At 40.1% G+C, this 26,285-nt stretch overlaps 1 protein-coding gene across 1 annotated transcript in view; it reads right to left on the bottom strand.

The window, feature by feature from the left end:
• LOC129719885 (cell adhesion molecule Dscam2-like) overlaps nt 1-26,285 on the bottom strand; it is a 414,602-nt gene that overhangs the window by 29,414 nt on the left and 358,903 nt on the right. The window contains exons 13-14 of the mRNA XM_055671300.1: nt 3,898-4,333; nt 3,445-3,833 (exon numbers count right to left, since the gene is read on the bottom strand). Coding sequence (XP_055527275.1) covers nt 3,445-3,833; nt 3,898-4,333 — 825 coding nt within the window. The remainder of the gene's footprint in view (nt 1-3,444; nt 3,834-3,897; nt 4,334-26,285) is intronic.

Below are 26,285 nucleotides of genomic sequence, written 5' to 3'. Positions count from 1 at the left end.
ACTGCTTCGCGGCTCAGCAACTGCTATACCAAGCAGTCACTGAGTCGTTGTCGGACATCGCCATAATCTCGGACCCCTACCGTATTCCTGCCGGAAACGGTAACTGGATTTCGGACGGGTCCGGTATGGCGGCAATATGGACGACGAGCAGGTTCCCGGTTCAGGAGGTAGTGTCAACCTCAAACGAAGGATACGCGGTTGCCAAGGTGAATGGAGTGTACTACTGCAGCTGCTATGCTCCGCCTCGTTGGTCTACCGAGCAGTTCGCAAGGATGATCGACCGAGCCACCGTGGAGCTGGTCGGTCTATCACCGTTGGTAGTGGCGGGCGACTTCAACGCATGGGCAACTGAGTGGGGAAGTCGACGCACAAACCAGAGAGGCCGGATCTTGTTGGAGGCTTTGGCGAAGCTCAACATAGATCTGGTTAACGTCGGCATGAAGAGCACCTTCAGTAGAAACGAAGTCGATGTGACGTTCTGTAGTCCAGGACTGATCACGAACTGGAGGGTAGACGATGGCTACACTCATAGCGACCACCTGGCGGTCTGTTATAGTGTAGACTGTAAAACGAGACCACATGTGGCGAGTAAAATTAACACTGCAGCTCCTCGCGGGTGGAGGATATCACACTTCAACGAAGAGGTATTTGCGGAAGCAATTAGACGAGAACACGAGGCGAGCAGAATTCGTAACCCGAGCGCTGATCAACTTGTTGCCATACTTTCGCGGGCGTGTGACGCCACTAAGCCTAGGAACCGCCAGCCTAGGCATGGAAGGCCACCAGTCTACTGGTGGACCGACGCGATAGCGGACCTCCGCAGAGCGTGTCTTCAAGCGAGAAGAAGGATTCAACGTGCGCGAACTGACGAAGAAAGGGAAGATCGTCGAGGGGCATTCAGCTCCGCAAAAACGGCGCTTAAGAGAGCAATAACAGCTAGTAAACATGCGTGCTTCGAAAGACTGTGCGCTAGTGCTAACACTAACCCGTGGGGTAACGCCTATAGGATGGTGATGGCCAAGACCAAGGGTGCGATGGCGCCCGCTGAAAAATCACCAGCGATGCTTGAGCGGATCGTAGAGGGACTCTTTCCACGCCACGAGCCAAATCCTTGGCCTCCGGCTGGCGAGTCACTACACCGACGTTCCAGTATCTCAAACTCGGACCAGAGGTGGTCGGCCAACCTGCCGAGCGGGCCAGATACCACTCCGGACAACCTAGTTCAGAGGATGTGTAAAGACCCGAACATTTGAAGGGTGGTTAGTGCAGCCGCCTCTCAAATAGTTTTAGAGCTGCAAAACATGCGTCAGTTTGACCACCGACAAGCCAGTGTTAGCTAACGGCCAGTCTCCAGGCTAGTTAGCTAAGTTAGCAAAGAGACCTAAAGAATTAAGAGGGTGCACATAGCACAAAAGCTGCTCCCTGAAGCAATGGTAGAGAGACTAATACCAATTTCCCCTCTTATTTTGCACTTATGGATCATTCCAGAGAATAAAATTGTACCTATCGTTGCATATTCATAGTTGTAGTTGATTCGTAGTTGATAATTTTTCCGATTTTAGATCCATTTTTGAACATTCAGACAACACGTTGTAGGTTTGAATTCCTACGAACGATAAAGAAATCCTAACAATTAAAATTACAAATTTCTAACAGTGCTGAGAAGGCACAATTTGTGATTGGCCATACAAACTCATTATTCACTTATATTTATCATAAATACTTAAGCTTCTAACGAACCCCCTTATTAAGAAAAACTAAGCCCAAGCATAGGACTAATACAGGTCGGACACGATTATCCGGAAACTCGAATATCCGGAATTCGATTATCCGGAATTTTATTTTTTGGTGTTCGTTTTTAATTTTTACTACGAAATTTTACCTTTACCATCCCTTCTGGTATACTTGAGACCATTTATGTCACTTCCGGCATGTTTGGAACATGTTCAATATAAGTGAAAATAATCGATGTCCGATTTATTTTTTTTTGCTTCTCAAGATTTTACCACTTTTCGCCTCAGAAATAATTTCTGGTTATGCCACTGAATCAAAAAAGTACAATAAGAAAGAGGAAAAACTTATTTCATGTTCGTTAATAGCAAATTTGAATTTTTTTTGTGATTCGATTATCCGGAGTTAAATTTTTTTTAATGTTCCGGATAATCGAGTCCAACCTGTACTGACAAATTCCACGGTGCGTTTCTGAGGGGCTGTCAGGTCAAAACTGGGTCAAAATCTAGCAAATAAAGAAGGGTTTAGATAGCAGTTAGGTGAGATTCGCATAGAGAGAAGACAAACTGCTCACATTTATGGTCACACCAAAAAGAAAAACGGCAATACAGAATCATACAGCTCGCTCGTATTGATGTTTACAGTAGGGGTTCACATCGAGCTCGTATACAAATACCCAGCCGTAAAAATACTCACCTACATTGACGAGTAATGAAAGATACACAGAGTACGGCTGGGTATTTATACACGAGCTCGCGATGAAGACCCCTAATTATTATAACGGTGAGCAGCGTAAGGCGTAATATGAAATTGTTACAAGTAAATGTGTTTTATTTTTTTAAATTGTTGACCCACCGTGCGAGTTATATTTAATTTCATCATTTTTCAGAATATTTAATTTCATCATTTTTCAGAATATTTCGACACACGCTTTGCCCCCTAATACTGCGCCCACAGACCGAACCGTAGTGTACGGACCGGCTAGCACGGCATTGCATGGTCGACCGTCACCCTACCATGCATCAGTGTGCGAGCCAACAGCCGGTCTGCGGTGTATGACTCCGCTAGCACGCGCGATGGTCGAGCATCGTCATCGTACCGATGTAGCCGGCTCGCAGTGTACGGTTCCGCTTGGCCCGTATGCTGATCGGTGAGCATCGTGGTGGCCGACACGATTTAAAACAATCGAATTTCAAATCGAAAAGCTCATAATAACACTGCTCAACACAGCACAGCACCCCAAAAGCTTACGCCGGAAAAAAATGAAAGATTAAAGCTATTCAACCATTGCATTCCTGTGAATTTTGGTGTTCCTAGCCACTAATTTTTTTCACAGACTTGAATTAGTTTTCTCGCAAACAAAACGTAGCAACGAATCTAGCGAGCAATTACTATGCGAAATCTCTCGTAAGATGACACCTTTTGGTAATTGCTATGAGCATCAAAATTTATAAAAATGGTTGAATAGCTATAATCCTTCATTTTTTTCCGGTTTGAGTTTTTTTGTATTTTGTCGACCAGTGCACATAACTTCGTGAATGCAAATTATTTTGAATTTAATATGAGAAAATCTGAAAATGAACACTTAATTGTCCATTGAATAAAAAAAGGTTAAGTTTTCCTCTAAAATTCTCTAGCTGTAAAAAAAAAACGCTACATTTGGATAGTACTAATAGGGTTCGTCATTGCCTCGAGATTAATGCCTTAAAATACCTGTTTGCTTCTGTCGGATTGCTCTATCTTTTGCCTTGCCGAATCCACCAGGTTCTAATAATGGGTAAGCCGTGGCAGGTAATTCGATTTCTGGATGTCCAAAGGTGCGAAACTGCATTGAATAGTCCATCGTAGAGTCGGGTATGTTGCGAGTTAATACTTTCTCTGGCTCTTGTTCATTTGTATCATTGAATGTTGCATATGGTGATATTTCGTACATTTCAGAATTATTTTCTTTATGAACTATTTTAACAGGTGAAGCACTATACACCTGTTCAGTTCTCACGTAGGTGCATTCTTCCTTTTGGTGATTGTTTGAAGTGTCCTCGATGTTGTTTATAGGACCACTCGTATAACATAGGATTTTACGGTATTTGATCAGAAAAAAACTGTAATTCAAAATAATTATTAATGACATATTAAATGCATATATTCAAGAACAATAATACGAACAAGAAAAGAATAATGGTGATAACAGCTGCCGTTATTACAAAAGATTTTATCCATTGTATATCCTTAGATACTTTCTCTGAATTATCTTCGTTCTTTATTTCGATTTGCGTATATACCGGAGGAGGAATTTTATCACCTGTTATCGTGGTTGTTGCAAAGTTGAACTGAGCAACAGTTTCTCCGGCGTCATTACTAGACGAAATTTTTAGTTCATACCAAACAGCCGGGACAAAATCGCAAAAAGAAAAATTGCCATTATTTTGCTCTACTCCAGATATGTCTGACGAAACAGTTGTCCAAAACGGTGTATGTAAACGACGATATTCTATTGAGAAATGTGTAATAGAACATCCTCCATCATGCCATGTGTGCAAGTTCAGGCTGAGGCATGTAGCGTTAGTCATAATTAGTTCTCTACCTTCAGGAATGTGTGGTGCTAAAAAATATACATAATCATTATAGTCTCGACCAAAAGTTATAATGAAATAATTAAAAGATTTTCTTGCATATGTAGACAGAAATAATGTGGTTATATAAATATGGGCTTCACAATAGAATTGTGTAACATAACAGTTAAACCACAGAATGAATGACATTCATGTTCATATAAAAAAAATTGAAAATCGTGTGTAAAAATAGAAATCAAAATTCGTAATACACTAACGACATCTATCTTGTGGTGCCCCAGTTACACTGCATAAATATTGTCGTATCGATATTTTATCGGTATCAATGCTTGGTTTATCATTGAAGAGAGCGCCACACAGCGGGAGCGTAACCACTTATGTTTAAATGACGGATTCAAGTTTATACACATCTTTGGAAAATATGATGAAGTTCTCTGTAGTTAAACCTTCAAGAAAACACTTTCAGCCCATCCATCCATGGAAAAGTTCTAAGCTCACAATAGACACCTAAAAAAATGTTCAAAAGCAAGAGATGGCGCTTTTTCAGTGGTAGTTGTGGTGTACAGGAAAAGGCTCAGTCAAACGCTGAAGCCGATCGAAAATTATCTATGTAAAACGGACAGCGTGATTACCAACACGCGCGAGAGCAATGCGAATAAATACCGCTGAGCTGGGCTCTAGCGGCTGGAATATTGTAAAACAGTTCGTTGATCTCTGATCCGAAATCCCGTAGTTCACTGACCCCCAGTTGTAAGAGAGAAGATATTAAAATTGGCGACGAAGTCAATTCGGTACGCGTGTGCAAAAAATTAAAAAAATAGGTGGAATTGCTAATTGTGTGTGCAAAGGCACAAGAAAGTTTGAAATTTATTGGAGATTGTGAAACACGGCAACGGTCGTAAGTGAGTTTAGCGAGAAGCAAACAAAAAACAGAGGAAAACAGTTATTTGCGTAAATCTATTTAAAAGAAATTTGGGCGCAACGGTGCTAATTTTTTGTTGAAAAAATAGTGATACCCTGGGGGAAATTGTGTGAAGGCGAAGGTCTCTGAAAAGTGTAGGCAAAGGTCTAAGAAAAGAGTGTTGACAAAGGTCAATTTAGTGCGAATTAAACGAGATAATACTGAAAAGATATAAAGGCAAAAAGTTGAGAAGAAGACATTAGAGTGCGTAAAAAGGTTAATTTTTTTAATCATCCGCGACGCTATTCCAGCGGCAGAAATTAAATTTGATTTGATTATACCCACCGTCGGCTGTGTTGCTCAAAGTGCATTGAGTGCCCGCACTAGGTGATTACGGCAACTGTGTAATCGAGTCCGACAGGAGAGCGTGTGAGATTGAGCTCCGCACAACAGGCTGCGAGACGCGCGAAAGTTCTGAAGGAGATTTATCTGCGTCGATTCTGCTTTGTACGCTGCTTTCACTGCATACATGCACGGTCATCAGCAGAGAGAGTGAGAAGGTTTGGTAGTATACATCGGGTTCGGTAAGCGACTTTATTTTATATCTGATTTCTCATTAGGGTGACTCTACTTTTTATTAGCGCTGCTGAATTTGTTGAAATGGCTTCGAACATTGTCGGTTCGATTGAGCCCTACGTCCCTGGTGCTTCATTCACCAATTATGTTGAGCGGTTAGGGTTCGTCTTTCAGTACAACAATGTACCGGAGAACTCTCAAAAAGCTTTATTCATAACACTTAGCGGACCAGTAGTGTTTGAGGAACTCAAACTGCTGTATCCGGCGAGAGACTTATCCACCTTGCAATACGCTGAGATAATTAAAAAACTTAAAGAACGTTTTGATAAGAAAGAGTCTGACCTTATACAAAGATTTAAATTTTACAACCGCGTTCAAGGGGAAGATGAGTCCGCAGAGAATTTCGTTTTGGCAGAATAGCAGAAATAGGAGCAGAAGTAAAAGCAGGTCGAGTTTTCATATGAGAAATAGAAGTAGAAGTATTAACAGAGATAGGAGTAGGAGTAAATCAAGAAAATATGGTTATAACAAATCAGTAGTTACTTGTCTTTTCTGTGGGAAACCAGGCCATGTTTTGAAAAGATGCTACAAATACATTAACAGTCAACGCAAACCAACTGTACGTTTTGCCGATGAGCCGCAACCAGGCACTAGCGCTGATTCAAATTTGGAACGATTATTTAGCAGATTTAAACCAGTATTGGACGATTCTTCAGACGACTCAGGTGATTTTACTTGCATGATGGTTTCAAACAAAACAAATTTTAATGAGCCCTGTTTAATTGACGTAAAAATTCAAAATCGTTTCGTTAAAATGGAGGTTGACTGTGGTTCGTCAATCACTTTAATGGGAAAGCGTTTATATGCTAAATTTTTTGATTTACCCTTAAAAAAATGCGAAAAGAAGTTGGTTGTTGTGAATGGGGCTGAATTATCAATTTTGGGAAAGGCGTTAGTAGATGTTGTGATCAATGGGATCCATAGGCGTTTGGAATTGATTATTTTAGACAGTCAGAATGATTTTCTTCCTTTGTTAGGGCGTAGTTGGTTAGATGTTTTTTACGCTGATTGGAGAAAATCTTTCAAAAATTTTTCTAGTGTTAACAATGTGAGTGCAATAAATCAGAAGGAAAAAACAATTTTGGATATTAGGAAGGAATTTCCAAATGTTTTTCTTGAAGATTTTTCATTTCCTATTATTGGGTATGAGGCTGATTTGGTGTTAAAAGAGGATACACCTATATTTAAAAGGGCTTACGATGTGCCATACAGGTTACAAGAAAAGGTCGTAGAGCATTTAGAGATGTTAGAAAAGCAAAAAGTTATAACACCAATCAAGACTAGCTAGTGGGCCTCCCCTGTAGTAGTAGTGATGAAGAAAAATCAGGAGATTAGAATGGTTATTGACTGTAAGGTGTCTATAAATAAATTAATCATTCCCAACACATATCCGCTTTCTGTAGCACAGGATTTGTTCGCCAAGCTTTCTGGGTGTAAGGTGTTTTGTTCTCTTGATCTAGAAGGCGCATATACTCAGTTGGCTTTGTCAAAGAATTCCAGGAAATTTGTAGTAATCAATACTATTAAAGGTTTGTTTACTTACAATCGTTTGCCTCAGGGAGCATCGTCTAGCGCGGCAGTTTTCCAACAGGTTATGGAGCAAGTTTAGGCTGGTTTAGAGAATGTTTTAGTTTACCTTGATGATGTTTTGGTTGCAGGACTTGATTTAGATGATTGCCGAAAGAAACTGTATAACGTATTGGATCGCTTAAACAAGGCAAACATTAAGGTGAACTGGAAAAAGTGTTCGTTTTTTGTATCAAATTTGCCTTATTTAGGACACTTTATAACGGATAAGGGGCTGCTTCCTAGTCCTGATAAAATTTCCACCTTTAGTAAAGCAGCCACCCCAAAGAATGTTACGGAGCTAAAAGCTTTTTTGGGCCTTATTAATTATTATGGCAAATTTGTTCCGCATTTGTCTTCTAAACTTTTTTGTTTGTATCAACTACTTAAAAAAGACGTGAAATTTGAATGGAATAAAAAATGCGATGAGGCTTTCGTTGCTAGCAAAAAGGCTTTGTTGGATTCAAATATTTTAGAATATTATGATCCAAAAAAGCCAATTGTAGTTGTTACGGATGCATCAGGATATGGACTAGGTGGTGTTATTGCACATATGGTTAACGGTGTAGAAAAACCAGTTTGTTTCACCTCATTTTCTTTAAACAAAGCACAACGTTCTTACCCGATTCTACATTTAGAGGTTTTGGCTTTAGTAAGCACAATCAAAAAGTTTCACAAATTTTTATATGGTCAGAGTTTTACGGTTTACACAGATCATAAACCATTAGTTGGAATCTTTGGGAAATCTGGCAAAAACGCGATCTATGTTACTAGATTACAACGGTACATTTTGGAGTTGTCAATTTATGACTTCAATATTTGTTACAGACAGGGCCGGATTTACGATTGTGGGGGCCCGGGGCCCAGTTATAGTGCGGGGCCCCGAAAAAAACAAAACCATTTTTTCATCGTACGAGGTAAAAACATTTATTTGCTATTGAAAAATTACCAAAAATTTGTTAGAATTTTCTCTTAAGCCCTATTTAGAGTTCCAAGCGAGGTGAAAATCTCATGCAAAACGTTCATTTTTTCACGCTCGTGAAAAATGCAACCTGCAAAAATTTCACTTCGCTTGGAACTGTAAACAAATTCGATCCAGCGAAATCAAAGGTTGTGGATCTCATCTTTTTCACTTGGGTTTATTTTTTTTCCCGGATGCAAACGCTAGTGAAAAAAGCAGCAGCAAGCGAAAACTTGCGTGCGTTTCTATTCTGTCAGTTGCAGCCAATTTTCACTTCGCTCGGAGTGTAAACTCGTGAGTTTCGCTTCACTTAAACTGTAAACTGCAGACTGGTGAAATACCTGCGTGTAGAGCGGGGGCCTAGTGTGGTTGGTAACGTCTCTGCCAACCACGCTCGACGCCTGGGTTCGAATCCCACCGCCGACATAGGTGTCGATGGTTGTGAGGTGGCGTGATCCACTCACAACCAACCCAACTGGTCTAGATTCAATCCTAGCCGACACCGGGAGATTTTCTGAGGCGAAAAATCTCTGGGATCACGCTTTCCATCGCATGAGGAAGTAAAGCCGTTGGCGCCGGTCCGTTAATAAACGGGTCGTGAGTTAGGGTCCTGGGTGTGGAGTCGCCTCCCTGGGCGTCGGTGATTGGCCACAACAGTGGCGGAACTAGACCGACGGAAAATAAGCGAGAATAAAAAAAAAAAGAAATACCTGCGTGTTCCACAAACGGGTTTTCACGACAGATTTCGCAAGCGAAAATTTACGCTTTTTCACTTGTCAAATGTTTCACTTCGCTTGGAACTGTAAACTATGCTTTGCGAGTTTTTTTGCCGAAAATTTATCGTACTCGAAACTTAATAATGCTAAGTTTGACTGTCTTTCATTATTCACAGTGGTACGCACTGTGCGGTATTTTTAATAAGTTTCATCTTCAATTTTTTTTCTTGATACCTAAAAAAAACTACCGCAATTTGAAAAAAATTGCGATCCACAGGCAAAAATTTGCACACAATTTGAGAAAGACTGCGCAAATATAAGACGACTCTGACAATAATAGAAACTAGGAAAAAACTACGCACATCTGCAGGTCAATAAAATCTGCACACGAACTCAGAAAATCTGCATTTTTCAAAGCACATTTGGTATCCCTGATTCGGACAAGTTAGCAAAAGCAATGCATTAAAAAACTCGTGGGTTATTTTCTTTCTCTGCTTTACTTCCCATGTGCGTTGGTTCGATTCAAATGGTGTGTTAATGTGTGTCATTCCAAGAGGATCCAAGGTGAACTCTTATGGATGTAGTTGTGATATTGGCGCTCGCGAAAAAATAAAACGGAAGGAAAGTGTCAGATTGAAATGTTCTGTAAAAATTTTCTTACTGTAAATTAAACTTTTGATTGAATCTCATTTTTTAAAAAAGAAAAAATCTTTTTCTTGATTTGTGGGGGCCCCAAAAATGTGGAGGCCCGGGGCCCGGGCCCCCTGGGCCCCCCCATAAATCCGGCTCTGGTTACAGACCATCCGCTCAAATGGGTAATGCAGATTTTTGCTCGCGTTTTCCACTTGAATTGGGTACTCCTGAAGAATATGATAAAGAATTCGTAAAGATTATAAATTTTTCGCAGGAAATTCCCATTAATTGTACCAAGATTGCCAAAGAAACGAGCCGTGACATATTTTTACAACGGATTATAAAATATTATCAGAATGGTTGGCCTGAGAAGATTGACAAGGAGTTATTTAATGTCCACTCTAATAGACACGACTTGGAACTATTTGACGGGTGTCTGATCTTCCAGGACAGGGTTGTAATTCCAAAAATTATGCATAGGGACATTTTGAAAATGTTACATGTAAACCATTCAGGAGTTGTAAAAATGAAGCAGATGGCACGTAGATCTGTGTACTGGTTTGGCATCAACGCAGCTATAGAGGCTTTCGTCCAAGCATGTGTATCGTGTAATAAGATGGCAATAGTTCCCAAAAACAAGACACAAACGCATTGGGTTCCTTCGGTTCGTCCGTTAAGTAGAATACATGCCGATTTTTTTTATTTCGGTCAAAAGATATTTTTGCTCATTGTTGACAGTTATTCTAAATGCATCGAAGTAGAATGGATGCGTTATGGAACTGATGCAAGCAAGGTTATTAGGAAATTTGTTTCTCTTTTTGCAAGATTTGGTCTTCCGGATGTGGTGGTGACGGATGGTGGTTCACCCTTCAATTCGTCTGTTTTAGTATCATTTTTGGAAAGGCAAGGAATAGTAGTCATGAAAAGCCCTCCTTACAATCCCTCTAGTAATGGGCAAGACGAAAGGTCGGTAAGGATTGTTAAGGAAGTGTTCAAAAAGTTCCTGTTTGATGAAGATGTTAGGGAGATGGATACGGAGGATCAGATTAACTTGTTTCTGATTAATTATAGAAATTCTTGCTTGCCAAAGGATGGGACTTTTCCATCAGAGAAAATATTTACGTATACACCAAAGATTTTATTGGATTTGATTAATCCTAATAAACCAAAGATTAATGACGATTCTTTTGATGATAAAAAAATAGCAACCTGTGATATTCCTAGTTTTAAGCATACAGTTTTGGTTGATCAAATTGCTCGACTGAAATTAGGAGATAACATTTGGTACAAAAACCATAATATTAAAGACTCTTCCAGATGGATAGAAGCCAAATTTATTAAACAGTGTTCTCCTACAATTTTCCAGATAAGTATTGGAAGCGTGGTGCTAAGGGCGCATCGCGAGCAATTGAAGGTCCCGAAAACTACTAGAGTAAGGCATAATTTGACGGTCTCATGCAGAAGAGCTTGCAAACGTGAAAGATCCACTTCAGGTTGCGAAGACTTTGGTTTCTCTGACGAGGTGGTAGAAAATGACCTTAAGAGATTGCGAACGAATGATGGTACGACTAGCGCAGCAGGATCATCGGTTCCGAGACGGTCAGAAAGAATAAAATACAGAAGAGATAACATGCAGCTGAAAAAATGAAAATAAAACTAAAGGTATGTGGTTATGATGATGAGTGTCAAAGGACACAATCTAAAAATCTGAAAAAAAAGAGTATGTATATAAATAGAAAAAAAAATTAAAAAAAAAATATATATATAATTAGATACAGGTGTCAACGGGCACTATCTGAAAAGTAAAATAATGATTAGAGAAAGATATTGGTGTCAATGGGCACTATCTGAAATATAAAATTAAAATGTTTAAAACTAAATAAAAATATCAATAGGCATTATTTGAAAATGAAAAATGAAACTTTAGAAATAGAGTGTCAATGGACACATTGCTGAAAACATAAATGTTAGAGCTGTCAATGGACATATTTTGAAAATTATATTATATAACAAATTTTATACATAAGAGCGTTCAAGAACGCAATCAATAATTAAATACAAATATGAATATTTTGCATTGTATAATGTTTCGGTATACGATATCTTAAAGAGGAAGAATTGTGGTGTACAGGAAAAGGCTCAGTCAAACGCTGAAGCCGATCGAAAATTATCTATGTAAAACGGACAGCGTGATTACCAACACGCGCGAGAGCAATGCGAATAAATACCGCTGAGCTGGGCTCTAGCGGCTGGAGTATTGTAAAACAGTTCGTTGATCTCTGATCCGAAATCCCGTAGTTCACTGACCCCCAGTTGTAAGAAAGAAGATATTAAAGTAGTAAAATCAAAATTTCTCCGAGTGTTTTGCTCATTGGCCTAGAATACAGCTATCAAATGTCTTCTTTACATTTTGTTCTAACTTTCTGGTACTTACTATCGCTAAACGCAATCTATTTTTATCAAAACACATGTTTTTCCTATATAACTCCATTGCGTCTTACTACCATTCGTCCATGAGCCCGTGGTATTGATTTTGACAACGACTCAAAATTAGGGCGAGAGCCGTGTGGTTGAAAGCGGATGCGCACAATACTCATTAAGGTGGTTCAAAGTTGCAAAAAGCAAGTTATCTCTTAGAAATCTTCATACAAATTTAAAATGCAATACGATAAGCGGACACTTCCGATGAGTTTAGGATTTTTGAGGGCTCGAATAGAAGCAATAAAATTTTGTTCTGGCTCTTTACTATCAAGTTTTAACATTTCCATCTGACGATGAACCGCTTTAATACTCTAAGCAAAGCAACAACATCTAGTTCTGGTGTGAATCTAAGACAAGACGCGACAGCTGGCTTCTTATTTTTTTTTTTCGTAACGGCCGTCATCCCCGTCGAAATTTTTTTGAACGTTCCATACCTTTGATGCCAGAATGATTATTTTTAACAACTTCTGCAGGTCAATAAAAATAAAACAAATTAAAATTGCAATACATAGGCGAATAATACTCAATTTTTATTTATTATTTTATGTTCAATAAAGCATACTTCTACTATCAAATTTTTTCTTCCTAAGTTTCTTGGTACCCAATTTTTTTCTTCCTAAGTTTCTTGGACTTCAACCGAAATAGTAAAAAACGATTAATCAATGCATTTTTAAAGTTATAACAGTGAAATACATTACTCGGTAATATCATTTACCTTGCATACTTTTGCATCATTATTTATGAACAATTATAATAGCTAAATTATGACTCTCCAGCATCACTGCTTTACAGTGAAAAGTAACCTCGTTGTATTTTCTACGTGACGATTGCGTTGTCGGATTCAGCCAATCAGCAGCCGGTTCAAATTGATTGCATGTAACGGTGATCAGCTGTCGCGTCTTGTCTTAGGTGTGAATGAAAAAATCAATAGTTTCAGCAATTTTTTAATAGATGGCAATACACAAACAGTTGCGCTTACTAGTGTGATTTATTAGCAAAAATTAGCGGCGATGTCCCATTCTCCTATTTGGCTCTCGCCCTAATTTTGAGCCGTTGTCAAAATCAATTCCACGGGCTCATGGGCGAATGGTAGTAAGACGCAATGGAGTTATATAGGAAAAACATGTGTTTTGGTAAAAATAGATTGCGTTTCGTGATAGTAAGTACCAGAAAGTTAGAATAAAATGTATAGAAGAAATTTGAAAGTTGTATTCTCGGCCAATGAGCAAAATACTAGGAGAAATTTTGATTTTACTACCACTGAAAAAGCGCCATCTCTTGCTATTGGACATTTTTTCAGGTTAAAAAGAACTTTTTCTAGTTAAGATTATAAAGTCTTGTTTTCCTTTCAGTTTCAGTTTTTCTTCCAGTAAAATCGTTGCTAATTTAGAGAAAATGCATCTTTTACAAATTTCCCAGCTTTTAGTCAACTATAACCAAAAGAGGGGAGTACAAAACCGTGACGTGATTGAGGGGGAAGGGTCAAGAAAGTTGTGACAGTTTGTGACAAGGGGGAAGGGGGGGTAAATTTTGTCCAAGTTTTGCGTGACATCATTCCTTATGGTTCTTTAAGGTCCCAAAATTGTGTTATGTGCAATGAGACGTGTAACATGTAACGTGTAACATGTAACGTGTAACATGTAACGTGTAACATGTAACATGTAATGCGTAACATGTAGCGTGCTACATGTAACATGTATCTTATAATGTGTTAAATGTAACGTGTAACATGTTCCACGGAACGATTCTGTATTATAGTTGCCGAGTCTGCAACCAGATACATCAATCACAGCACCAAACTTGCTTGTAAAATGCGGATGCATACTTGTCCTCGCTTCATAGGTTAAAGAAAAGAAAAAAGTCGGCACAATAACTTGCTTTGGTTTTGTAGTCATCATGTATAAATTTGAAATTGTCAATTAACAAAAAAGGAGATTCTACGGATTTCCCCTGATTTTCCCCTCTTTTCTACGGATTTCCCATATAAATGTTAATCCGTAGCAGTGAACATATCTGGCAAGCCTGTCTAGCAGTTCGATCTGAACTGACAATACGAATACACCGAAAATGAAATAACGAAATAAAAGGTACTAAGTATAGGACGATTTTTTGTGCTTATTAAGAGGAAGAGCCAAGCAAAACAAAGCTGATATCAAATCGGTTTGAAGACGAAGTTGAATTGCGTCATTGTCGCTCGACGATGCACTCATGAAGGTAAAGATTAAATGGCTTGGTTCAGTGGGTTCAGTGCGTCTTGAGCTGCCCGACAGATCAGATGTATTTTCTGTCACTTGTGGACTGGTCTTAGACTGCCTATAACATCAAAGTTTGTGTGTTGTCAGTGCTTCTTTTAAAGACTAACTGAAAGTTAATTCACATCAGTCTTCCTCAAGACTACCTATTTGCAATTTGACTTTATTTTTTAATCTTTTTCGTATCACCTGAAATGGCAGAACGAAAAGAGAAACTGCGCATCGCTACGGGGAGGTAAACAGAGGCATCTCTTTTTGACACCAGTGTATTGCAGTGAGAATTTATTTGACATTGCTGATGCCTGAGCAAAAAGCCTGTGAAATCTAAATGTTCGAATATAAAACCATACGGTATGACTTTTTTTTAAGTCGAAGAGGTTGTTCATAAGACACGACCGCAGAGTTAACGTAGAAAATAACAGCCTGTCTTAAGTCAATGTATTTCTTACAAGAGGTTTGGGAATACACTCAATGGGGTTAATCAATTTAATGGTCTCTCTACTCCAGATGACGTTTACCTCTACAAACGGCACCGGTAACGACAATGAACAACAGCAGAAGCTATGTGCAGCTATGCAGTTTCACTTGCTGCCGTATCCAAAACAAGAATTAAATTGAATTGTGTTGAGGCTGTCTTTTGTATCAAGTTGCACTGAGATAGCTTAATTTAGGCAGTGGATACGAAGAGATAGACAAGGGTCAATAGTGCATTCCCGGTTAACTAGGTTTAATACGAACAATTTTCTGCAGTTTGCAGTAGCGTAGATAATATTACAACTGATTGCTGCAAATAGTAGGACTTGAGCGAAAAATTATGTGATTCAGGCTCACTGGCTCAAACATTCTTTAAATGAATGTTAAAACACACTCAGTAAGCTTTCAGTCCTAGCTTAAGTCAAAAGAGGTTAAAAATGTTCAAATGACATTTATTGGCAACTGAATATTTTTTTTTCAACATGGCAAAATTTTAATTATTTCTGAATTATTTACTGTAATATTTAAAATCAACATCAGGTGATTTATTTGCAACAATGAATGATAATTTTAATCGCTATACGGCTAGCCACAAACGCTATATAGCTAGCCACGTACGCTGAAGATATGCACACACACGCTATATAGCTAGCCAAACACGCTATAGATATGCACACACGCTGTAGCATGCACACGCTATATAGCTAGCCACACACGCTATATAGCTAGTATATAGCAAGCCACACACGCTTCAGACATGCACGCGCTATATAGCTAGCCACGCAAGCTGGCGACACACGCTATAGATATTCACACACGTTACATATGTTCACACACCTTATATATACATACACGCTGGATGATGGTGGCTTCTCAAACCACCTGGTGGTGCGAGTCTCATTCAGTTTCTGGCTGTATTCACCCAACGATATCTGAATTGGATTACCGCTGGTGGGGTCCAGTTCAGATCGAAGGTGAGCAGAACTGAAAAAGGTAGGAACTGCAGCTAACCACTGTTGCCCGGTGCTGCTCCACGCCGCCGTCGCCCACTGCCATCGCTGCTACCGTCCGCCGCTGCTGCCTGTTGCTAGTAAACTGAGCTTGCTTGAGGAGAAGCATTCTCTTATATGTAGCCCTACGAGTGCATTCCCGGCTAACTAGGTGCTCCATTCTGTCTTCCTTTTTAGGGAAAGGCAGCAAGCGACCAATCATTTACGTTTCGACAAGGTTCTACAATTTTCAACAGTTAGAACAATCAGATTACAATTTTCTGCATTTGGACGGGTGCTTAGATAATTTTCCAATCGATTGCTGCAAAAATGACGGAAATCGGTTGGAAGCTGATTGAGTTTAAACGTTTGAAATTGGACAATTTTCGTGAGGCTCTCGATGTTTTTGGTTTTCGAAATTGGATCCCTGTATTCAAGTTGGACCACTGTATCTGTTGCCGTAAGACGTATTCTACGTCAAAAAGAGAAAGTTCCACCTATTGTGGTAACTATTGCTTCTGAATTTAACATTTTTAAAAGAGAACTTTCAACGTTTGTCTCCGACCTTAAAGTTAACTATCAAATTGGCCGAAGAGGCGAATGCCGCTTACTGGTCCAAACATTGAGGGATTGGATTCGTCTCATTCAGTTGTAGTTTAAAATAGTTTATTTGACACGGCACGATACAATTTATGTTGTTACAGGATTTATTTATTCGTACATGGCTAAGCAGTGATGTTCCATTTGAGCAGTTTTGGTCTGAGGTGTCTGCGTGAACATGAAGATGCCGAATCTTCGTTTTAGTGTCTCCAGCATGGTGTATCATTTTCATTCAGTTTATGACGGAAATTGTAATCTAACAAATATATAAAAAAAACAAATTTCAATTCCAGCATTTTTTATAAACCCGTAGCTGTGTCAGGTACTGGAGATCACCGCTTCCCAGAATGTCTCTAACGGGTACAATCGGTTGTTTTCCTCGGGCCCGAAGGGAATCTATAAGCTCGGACCTAACACCACAGTATTCGGTACACGACCAAACAACATGCTCGATATCATGGTAGCCATTGCCACAAACGCAGTGATTATTGTCTACAAGCCCTATACGAAAGAGATGCGTGTTTAACGTGTAGTGATTGGACATAAGTCTGGACATCACGCGAATGAAGTCCCGACCTACATCCAACCCCTTGAACCATGCTTTCGTCGATACCTTAGGAAAAATGGAATGTAGCCACCGTCCCAGTTAATCTGAGTTCCATGACAATTGCCAACTATTGAGTGTTCTCTGGCGCAAAATGCTATAAAATTCATCATAAGCAATTGGTCTTACATGAATATCGCCATTAATAGCACCCACCTTAGCTAAAGCGTCAGCCTTTTCATTGCCTGGAATAGAACAATTTTTATCTGTTAGCACTTAAAAACCGCCGTATTTTCCCCAGGAAATACGGGGTGTGCTCTACACTGCCTGTGATCGCATAATTGTAACATTCGACATTTTATGGATTTCGTGCTTTTTATTGGGAAATGCTTAGAATAGTATGTACTTTTTACATCTGGAAAAATATGCTTATGTTTGTGTGAAAAAAGTCGTAAAAAATACCAAGTTGTTTTGTCACATAGCGTAAATAACAGCATAATTGTCACACTACTTAACTTTTTCAACTTTTTTGTCGAAAAAGTTTCCATCCAAATCCACATCTGCATCCTTTGGAACTCGGAAGTTATTCTGGTCCGGTAACCAACCACCGGTGATCCGTTTCTGATGTTCAGCTCATGCTTGTTGAATACATGAAAAACTTCTTTTTCCATGTGATATATTCCAAAAGTAGCTTGAAAGTGACGGCATAAATGTATCATTGCAAAAATTTCAACCAATTTGACTTCAAAAGTAATATTCAATGAATACATAGTGTAAAGTAGTGCTTTCTTCATGATACTAAGTTTAGTTAAAGTGTCTATTTGCGAGAATATATTAGTAACAATGCATTTAAGGTCAAAATATAAAAGTGCGAATTGCTCGAACAACCAATTTTGCAAATGTTACAAATATGCGATTATGGGCAGTACAGTCTTCATCGATCACAGAGCCTCCATGGCACTGAGACTGTCTGTGAAGATGAAGTAGTGGTCTATGGGCAGGGTTTCGATGATCCCAAGAGAGTACTGAATAGCAGCAAGTTCTGCGACGTACACGGAAGCAGGAGCATCGAGTTTGTAAGAGGCGGTAAAATTTTCATGATAAACATCGAAGCCAGTGGACTCATCTAGATCAGATCCGTCAGTGTAAAACCTTTTATCATAACAAACATGTTTAAATTTATTGGAAATATTTTAGGGATATTTAGGCTCTTGTGGTCGCAATTGATCCGGGATACCAATAATGTCTTTTTTCATGGTGGTGTCGAAGAATATAGCATTGTCAGAAGTACCTAAAAGTGCGACATTGCAGGAGACGTATGAAGAAGGGGGTCATATCTTGAGCCATAAATATAAAGTCATAAATCTTGATTGAGATTGAAGGTCGACCAACCTCTCGAAATTTTCAATTACTAATGGGTTCATAACTGTGCATCGAATTAGCAACCGGTAAGAGAGATTCTTAAAGCGATGTTTCAACGGAAGAATACCCGCTAGCACTTCAAGACTCATCGTATGGGTCGACTGCATGCAGCCTAAGGCAATACGCAAACAACGATATTGTATTCGCTCCAGTTTGATCAAATGTGTGTTTGCTGCGGAGCGGAAGCAGAAACACCCGTACTCAATTACAGACAATATCGTTGTTTGGTAAAGCTTCAGAAGGTCTCCTGGGTGGGTACCCCACCAGGTTCCGGTAATCGTACGAAGAAAATTAATCCTCTGTTGGCATTTTCGTGTTAGATACCTAATATGACAAGCCCAGATGCATTTAGAGTCGAACCAGACCCCGAGATATTTAGCGACTAAAACCTGAGAGATCGTTTTACGCGTTAGTAGGAGGTGGTGGCGATGATTAGAGATGGTGCATACTAACTTCAATGATTGCGATGTTTGTATAACGGTTATAAACTGCCCTTCATATTCCTGCACATTTGTCACAGCGCTACTACTACCAAGACAACTGTTTTAGTACTTAAGGAAAATTCTGGCAGTAAAAATCTCAGTAAATAAACCTAGCTACAATAAGGCAAACACGTTTTAGCTAAATTCTACCCGTGATACTGAAAGATGCTTTAATTTTTCGAAGAAGTTCTTCCCGCGTACGGCATAAGTTTTGGCGATTTAGTTGCTGCTGCAACCGGAACAGTGAGCCTACCAGTAACGTGCCTCACACAACATTGGTATCAAATAAACGGGTTTGTTAAGGGTTGACTATTGAATTTTATAATGATTGAACAGGTGGTTCAAAAGTTGTGCAAAGAGACGCGTTCCGACGACTTTTGATATTCACTCGTTTTCCCAAAGATGGCTGGACTAATTCCAGCAATTTTAGTTTCAAATGAAAGTTTGGCCGCCTTAGTAACATAATCGAACTTTCATTTCTACCGTTATGTATTGAACACGACTTATTTGTATATAACTAGTATAATACAAATGGGTTTTCTCTCAAACTTACAAGTAAAAAATTTCTCAACGATTCGATATGTGGTTTAAAAGTTATGGAAATAAACTAAATTAAAAGACTATTTAAAACTATGGCTGCTTTGATTAAAGTATGTGGTTCTTTAGTATGTTCTTTAGCACAAATAATACACTCTTAATTAATTAATTAATTTTTTTTTCAATTGACTTTTGATATTTCTCATCTCTTTAATTGAGGGCAATGAGATGGCAGATTCATTAGCTAAGTTCGGCACGGTACATGGTGACATATATGAAAGACCTATTCAATTTAATGAATTTTTTGGTTCTATACGTCGAGGGTCGCTCATGAACTGGCAAAATTCTTGGGACAATGGGGAACTAGGAAGATGGTGTCATTCCATTATTCCTAAAGTTTCTTTAAGACCTTGGCTCCAGAAATTGGACGTAGGTCGTGATTTCATTTGTGTGATGTCTCAGCTTATGTCCAATCATTTAGGTTTAAAATTAGTTTATTTGACACGGCACGATACATTTTCTGTTTTACTGAGCCAAGTACAATTCGTATTAATTCTACGTTAGCAGGGAAAAGAGGGAGGCCTTTTATTTATTCTCGCGGCCGACTACGAGCTAGTGGGGATTTAAGGTGAGAGGAGGGAAATACAATTTTTGCTTAAAACTAATTAAGATATACGATCTATTTGTGTTTCGACTGGTGTTCTTTTTTGTTTTTTAAACATAGATTTAGGCTCTTCGTGTTCGTGTCTCCAGCGTCGTATACGGGTATTCTGACAAATAGACAAAAGAATATTAAATTTTAATGTCAGTCTTTTTCAAATAACAGTACAGTTGTGTCATGTACTGGAGATCACCGCTTCCCAGAATGTCTCTAACGGGTACGTTCGGTTGTTTTCCTCGGGCCCGGAGGGAATCTATAAGCTCGGACCTAACATCACAGAATTCGGCACACGACCAAACAACATGCTCGATGTCATGGTAGCCATCGCCACAAACGCAGTGATTACTCTCTACAAGCCCTATACGAAAGAGATGCGTGTTTAACGTGTAGTGATTGGACATAAGTCTGGACATCACGCGAATGAAGTCTCGACCTACATCAAACCCCTTGAACCATGCTTTCGTCGATACCTTAGGAAAAATGGAATGTAGCCACCGTCCCAGTTCATCTGAGTTCCATGATGATTGCCAACTGTTGAGTGTTCTCTGACGCAAAATGCTATAAAATTCATCATAAGCAATTGGTCTTTCATAAATATCGCCATCAATAGCACCCACCTTAACTAAAGAGTCAGCCTTTTCATTACCCGGAATCGAGCAATGAGAAGGGACCCACGCTAAGGTAACCCGGTAATTTTTATCTGTTAAAGCACTTAAAAACCGCCGTATTTTCCCCAGGAAATACGGGGTGTGCTTCACAGGCTTCATCGATCGCAGAGCCTCAATGGCACTGAGACTATCTGTGAAGATGAAGTAGTGGTCTATGGGTAGGGTTTCGATGATTCCAAGAGAGTACTGAATAGCAGCAAGTTCTGCGACGTACACGGAAGCAGGAGCATCGAGTTTGTAGGAGGCGGTAAAATTTTCGTGGAAAACACCGAAGCCAGTGGACTCATGTAGATTAGATCCGTCAGTGTAAAACCTTTTATCATAACTAACATGTTTAAACTTATTGGAAAAAATCTTAGGGATCTCTTGGGGTCGCAATTGATCCGGGATACCAGAAATGTCTTGTTTCATGGTGGTGTCGAAGAATATAGCATTATTAGAAGTATCTAAAAGTGCGACATTGGAGGAATCGTATGAAGAAGGATTAATATCTTGAGCCATATAGTCAAAATATAAAGTCATAAATCTGGATTGAGATTGAAGGTCGACCAACCTCTCGAAATTTTCAATTACTAATGGGTTCATAACTGTGCATCGAATTAGCAACCGGTAAGAGAGATTCCAAAAACGATGTTTCAACGGAAGAATACCCGCTAACACTTCAAGACTCATCGTATGGGTCGACTGCATGCAACCCAAGGCAATACGCAAACAACGATATTGTATTCTTTCTAGTTTCAAAATATGCGTGTTCGCAGCGGAGCGAAAGCAGAAAACCGTACTCAAGAACTGACAGTATTGTTGTTTGGTATAACCTCAGAAGGTCTCCTGGGTGGGCTCCCCACCAGGTTCCGGTAATCGTACGAAGAAAATTTATCCTCTGTTGGCATTTTCGTGTTAGATACCTAATATGACAAGCCCAGGTGCATTGAGAGTCGAACCAGACCCCGAGATATTTAGCGACTAAAACCTGAGAGATCGTTTTACCCGTTAGTACGAGCTGCAGCTGAGCTGGGTTATGCTTCCTAGAAAAAACGACCAACTCAGTTTTCTCCGGAGAGAATTCGATACCCAGCTTAAGAGCCCATTCAGACAAATTGTCTAAAGTATCTTGCAATGGTCCTTGCAGATCGCTAGCCTCGCTACCAGTAATGGATACAACGCTATCGTCTGCATGTTGCCTTAGCGTGCATGAATTTGCAAGACATTCATCGATGTCATTGACGTAAAAATTATATAAGAGAGGACTTAAACATGAGCCCTGGGGAAGGCCCATGTAACTAATTCGGGAAGTTGTCGAATCGCCATGTGAAAAATACATATGCTTTTCTGACAACAAGTTGAGCAAAAAGTTATTCAAATTTGGTGAAAGTCCCTGCGAATGAAGTTTCGCGCTTAAAACTTCTACAGAGACAGAGTCAAAAGCCCCCTTGATATCCAAGAACGCAGAAGCCATTTGCTCTTTCCGAGCAAATGTGACTTGAATTTCAGTAGAAAGCAACGCTAGGCAATCGTTTGTCCCTTTGCCCCGGCGAAAGCCAAATTGAGTATCTGAAAGTAAACCGTTTGTTTCGACCCATTTGTCTAACCGTAAGAGGATCATTTTCTCCATTAATTTCCGGAGGCAAGAGAGCATCGCAATCGGCCTATATGAATTGTGATCAGAGGCAGGTTTCCCGGGTTTCCGAATAGCAATGACTTTTACCTCCCTCCAGTCATGCGGAACAATATTTGGCTCAAGAAACTTGTTGAACAAATTCAACAAGCGTCTTTTTGCAGAGTCGGGTAGATTCTTCAACAGGTTGAATTTTATTCTATCTAACCCTGGAGCCTTATTGTTGCACGACAGGAGAGCCATTGAAAATTCCAACATCGAAAATGGAGGCTCTTCCGTAGTTACTATAAACGCGTCGCGAAAGGTTTTCTGTTCCGGTACAGAGTCCGGACAGACCTTTTTGGCAAAATCGAGTATCCAGCGAACTGAATACTCCTCACTCTCATTTGAAACGTCACGGTTCCGCATGCGTCTGGCGGTATCTCAAAGAGTGCTCATCGCTGTTTCCCTCGACAACGCGTTTACGAACCGCCGCCAGTACCCGCGTTTTTTCGCCTTTACTAAGCTCTTCATCTGCCTGCCCAGTGCCTCGTACTTTCGAAGCAGGTTGACAGTGCCGTACTCCCGGTAGTCCTTATACGCCGCGGACCTTCGCACGTACAGTTCAGAGCACTCTTTGTCCCACCATTTGTTGGGAGGGCGCTGTCTAATCGTTACCCCGGGTATCGGTTTCGTCTGAGCTTGAGTCGCGGCGTCGATTATCAAGCCAGCTAAGAACGCATATTCTTCCTCCGGAGGAAGTTCCTCGTGAGTCTCGATAGATTCCGCTATAATAGACTCATAACGCTTCCAATCAATATTACGTGTAAGGTCGTAGGAAATATTGATTGGGTTCGGGGGAGTTGAACCATTAGCAATTGATATAACGATTGGAAGATGATCACTACCGTGGGGATCGTTGATTACTTTCCACTGGCAATCTAACGCTAGTGATGTCGAGCAGAGGGATAGGTCAAGCACGCTTTCACGTGCTGGAGGATTAGGTACACGTGTCGCTTCCCCAGTATTCAAAAGTGTCATATCGAAGTCGTCGATCAAGTTACAAATTAAAGAAGATCGGTTGTCGTCGTACAGCGACCCCCATAGCGAACAGTGAGAGTTAAAATCTCCCAAAATCATAAAAGGTGCGGGAAGCAATTCTGCTATATCAAGGAGTTGCTTCTGTTCAATACGCGCGGATGGGGGAATATATAACGAAACAAGGCAAAGGTCTTTTCCATTCAAATTCGTTTGAATGGCAACAACTTCAATATTAGGTTTCGAGGGGAGGTCGATTCTGAAAAAAGAATAGCATTTTTTGATCCCTAAAAGTACCCCTCCACCGTGTGAGTCTCGATCTCGACGAATAATGTTAAAATCGTGGAAATTGAGTTGATCGTTCGAATTGAGAAAGGTTTCACAGAGCGCGAATGCGTCACAATTGTATGTATTCATCAAATGAGAAAATAAATTGAATTTGGGGATGATACTTCTGCAATTCCACTGTAATACAGTGAAAAAATTCCTAACCTCTTTCGCCGTATTAGTCATCGAAAGATATAATAGCTGAAATGAGGGCCAAGTTGCTGCTAGTTGCTTCAAAAAGGTTTTCACTGTAGGAAGAAGGGCAAGAAGAATATTTTGTAGGGGATCTGGTATGTTGAATGTTTTAAATATCCAGTCCACAATATCAGAAAATTTTATGAACCCTGTTTCTTTTTTATCTTCTGATCGAGAAATGGGTGCACGAGGGGTTTTTGGTGCCCCAGGAAGCGGTGGGTACTCCTGGTTTGATTTGAAATTAAAACCGGGGGGTACTTGCTTCGGTTTTTCTTCACCGCTTCCTTTTTGTGTTGTCTTATTGGTCATTCCGCTAGGGGTTATCTTACGACCTTTGCGAGAAAGATTAGGAGAGTTGAGCATTCTCCTCTTCCTAGATCCCTCTGGCAAGGCATAGGAACACCCTTCGACGGGATCGTCAGATGTACCCTCATCAGTTGGCAAGAAGGAAAAGATGTTTCCTGTCAAGGGTGGCTCAGCCCTCTTAAGCATTTCTGCAAAAGAGCGCTTTGATCGTTCCTTAAGGGAACGCTTAATTTTTTCCTCGCGCTGTTTGTACGCGGGACATGCCGGAAGGTCATGCCGAGTTCCCTCGCAATAAAGACACTTTTCAGTATCCCCACTGCAAGCGTTCTTAGCATGATTGCCTCCGCACTTGCTACAGCGTGCCTTGTTGCAGCAGTAGGTGGCTGTGTGACCTAACTGCTTACAGTTTTGGCAATGCATGACCCGCGGTACGAACAGGCGTACAGGTAGACGAACCCTGTCCAAGCGGACGTAGATCGGCAGCGCGGATCCGGCGAATGTTACTCGGAAGGAATCCGAAGGGAGGAATTTCTTCTTCCCTTCTTCGATGGATACTGAATGCAATTGCTTGCAATCCAGTATCTTTACACTTTGCATCAAGGGGTTTTTAAAACAGCCAACTCCATGACGCAAAATGTCATCGACAGTGAGATTCCCCTCGGTAACCACACCGTCGATTTCTACATCCTTGGCAGGGATGTACACGCGATACTCTCTCGTGAAGAGCTCATAGCCAGCAATTTCGTTTGCTTGCTTCAAGCTACTCACGACAACTCGCAGTTTGTTCGGCCTCACCTTCGTAATCTCGGTTACGGCCGAAAAATGTTTTGCCAGGTCTTTGCCAATTTGAATAATATTCAATGGCTTCCTTATGGGCTGGAAAAAACAACGTAGGGACCGCCAGCGGCATCTGGGTAAGCTTTTACCCGTACTTCCGGTACTCTTGGTACAGGACTTGGCAAAGGGGAGGGCACAGGGGAAGGTAGGGGTGAGCTGATGGGAGAAAATTCAATTTTTTCCCCGTTTGTTTCCACCTCCAGGAAAAGTTGCACCTGCATGTCGTCCATTTTGCGGGAGCGTTACGCTCTACCGCACACAAACGATAAATATTCGAATATGGGGGGGGGGGGTTCAAGTAGTTGATATTAAATTTTAAAAACAATTTTTCAATCTACAATGGATCAAAAAAAAAGACAGTAATACTAATACTAATAACAATAGTAATAATAATAATAATAAAAATTGTAGTAATAATAATAATAATAACAATAATAATAATATCAATAATAATATTAATAATAATATTATAACATAGTAATAATATTGATAATTATAGCAAAAATTCTAAATGTAATACTTCACCGAACGTCTAAGTCACGACCTCACGGCTGATAGTTGGATTAATCGAGAGTCTCCGCAGAACAAACAATGACGATCCAGCTTCGTGTTGTGACACAGTGGCCGTATCTTACACGCGACCTTGTAGATGCCACTTGTAGTTGACTTCCACTCGCTCGATCGTATGGTGGTCCGTGCTGCTAGCGGGGTAACAGCGGTGCGGGAGAATTATTCTTGCTGATATATCAGCTGCATATCGAATCACTGGCGGGGTAGCCTGCCCCTACCAGTGTGCAGATGTTTCTGCCGATATACAACAGGCTATTGTTATCGCGCAACACAAGAACTAATCGACAAAAAAACACCCGTACGATAACTCGTGTATTGTTATTTTGCGAACTCAAACGGAGATAAACAATTTGCGTCTAATCGAGACGAAAGCAAAACAACGAAAGATGTCCAATCATTACTAGTTCAATGCTCACTTTCGTCGTATAGGACTCACAGAGGATCACCTTTGCACCTGTGGCGAGGGTTACCACGATATTGAACATGTTGTTTGGTCATGTCCGTTATATCGTGAAGCTAGATCGAATTTAGAAAATTCTCTTAAAGCTCGGAATAAGCAACCTAATGTTCCTGTTCGTGATGTCTTAGCAA

This window comes from Wyeomyia smithii, chromosome 2 (genome assembly GCF_029784165.1).
Source record: "Wyeomyia smithii strain HCP4-BCI-WySm-NY-G18 chromosome 2, ASM2978416v1, whole genome shotgun sequence".
In the NCBI taxonomy this organism is placed as follows: Eukaryota; Metazoa; Arthropoda; class Insecta; order Diptera; family Culicidae; genus Wyeomyia; species Wyeomyia smithii.
This window is presented reverse-complemented; position numbering and strand designations above follow the sequence as displayed.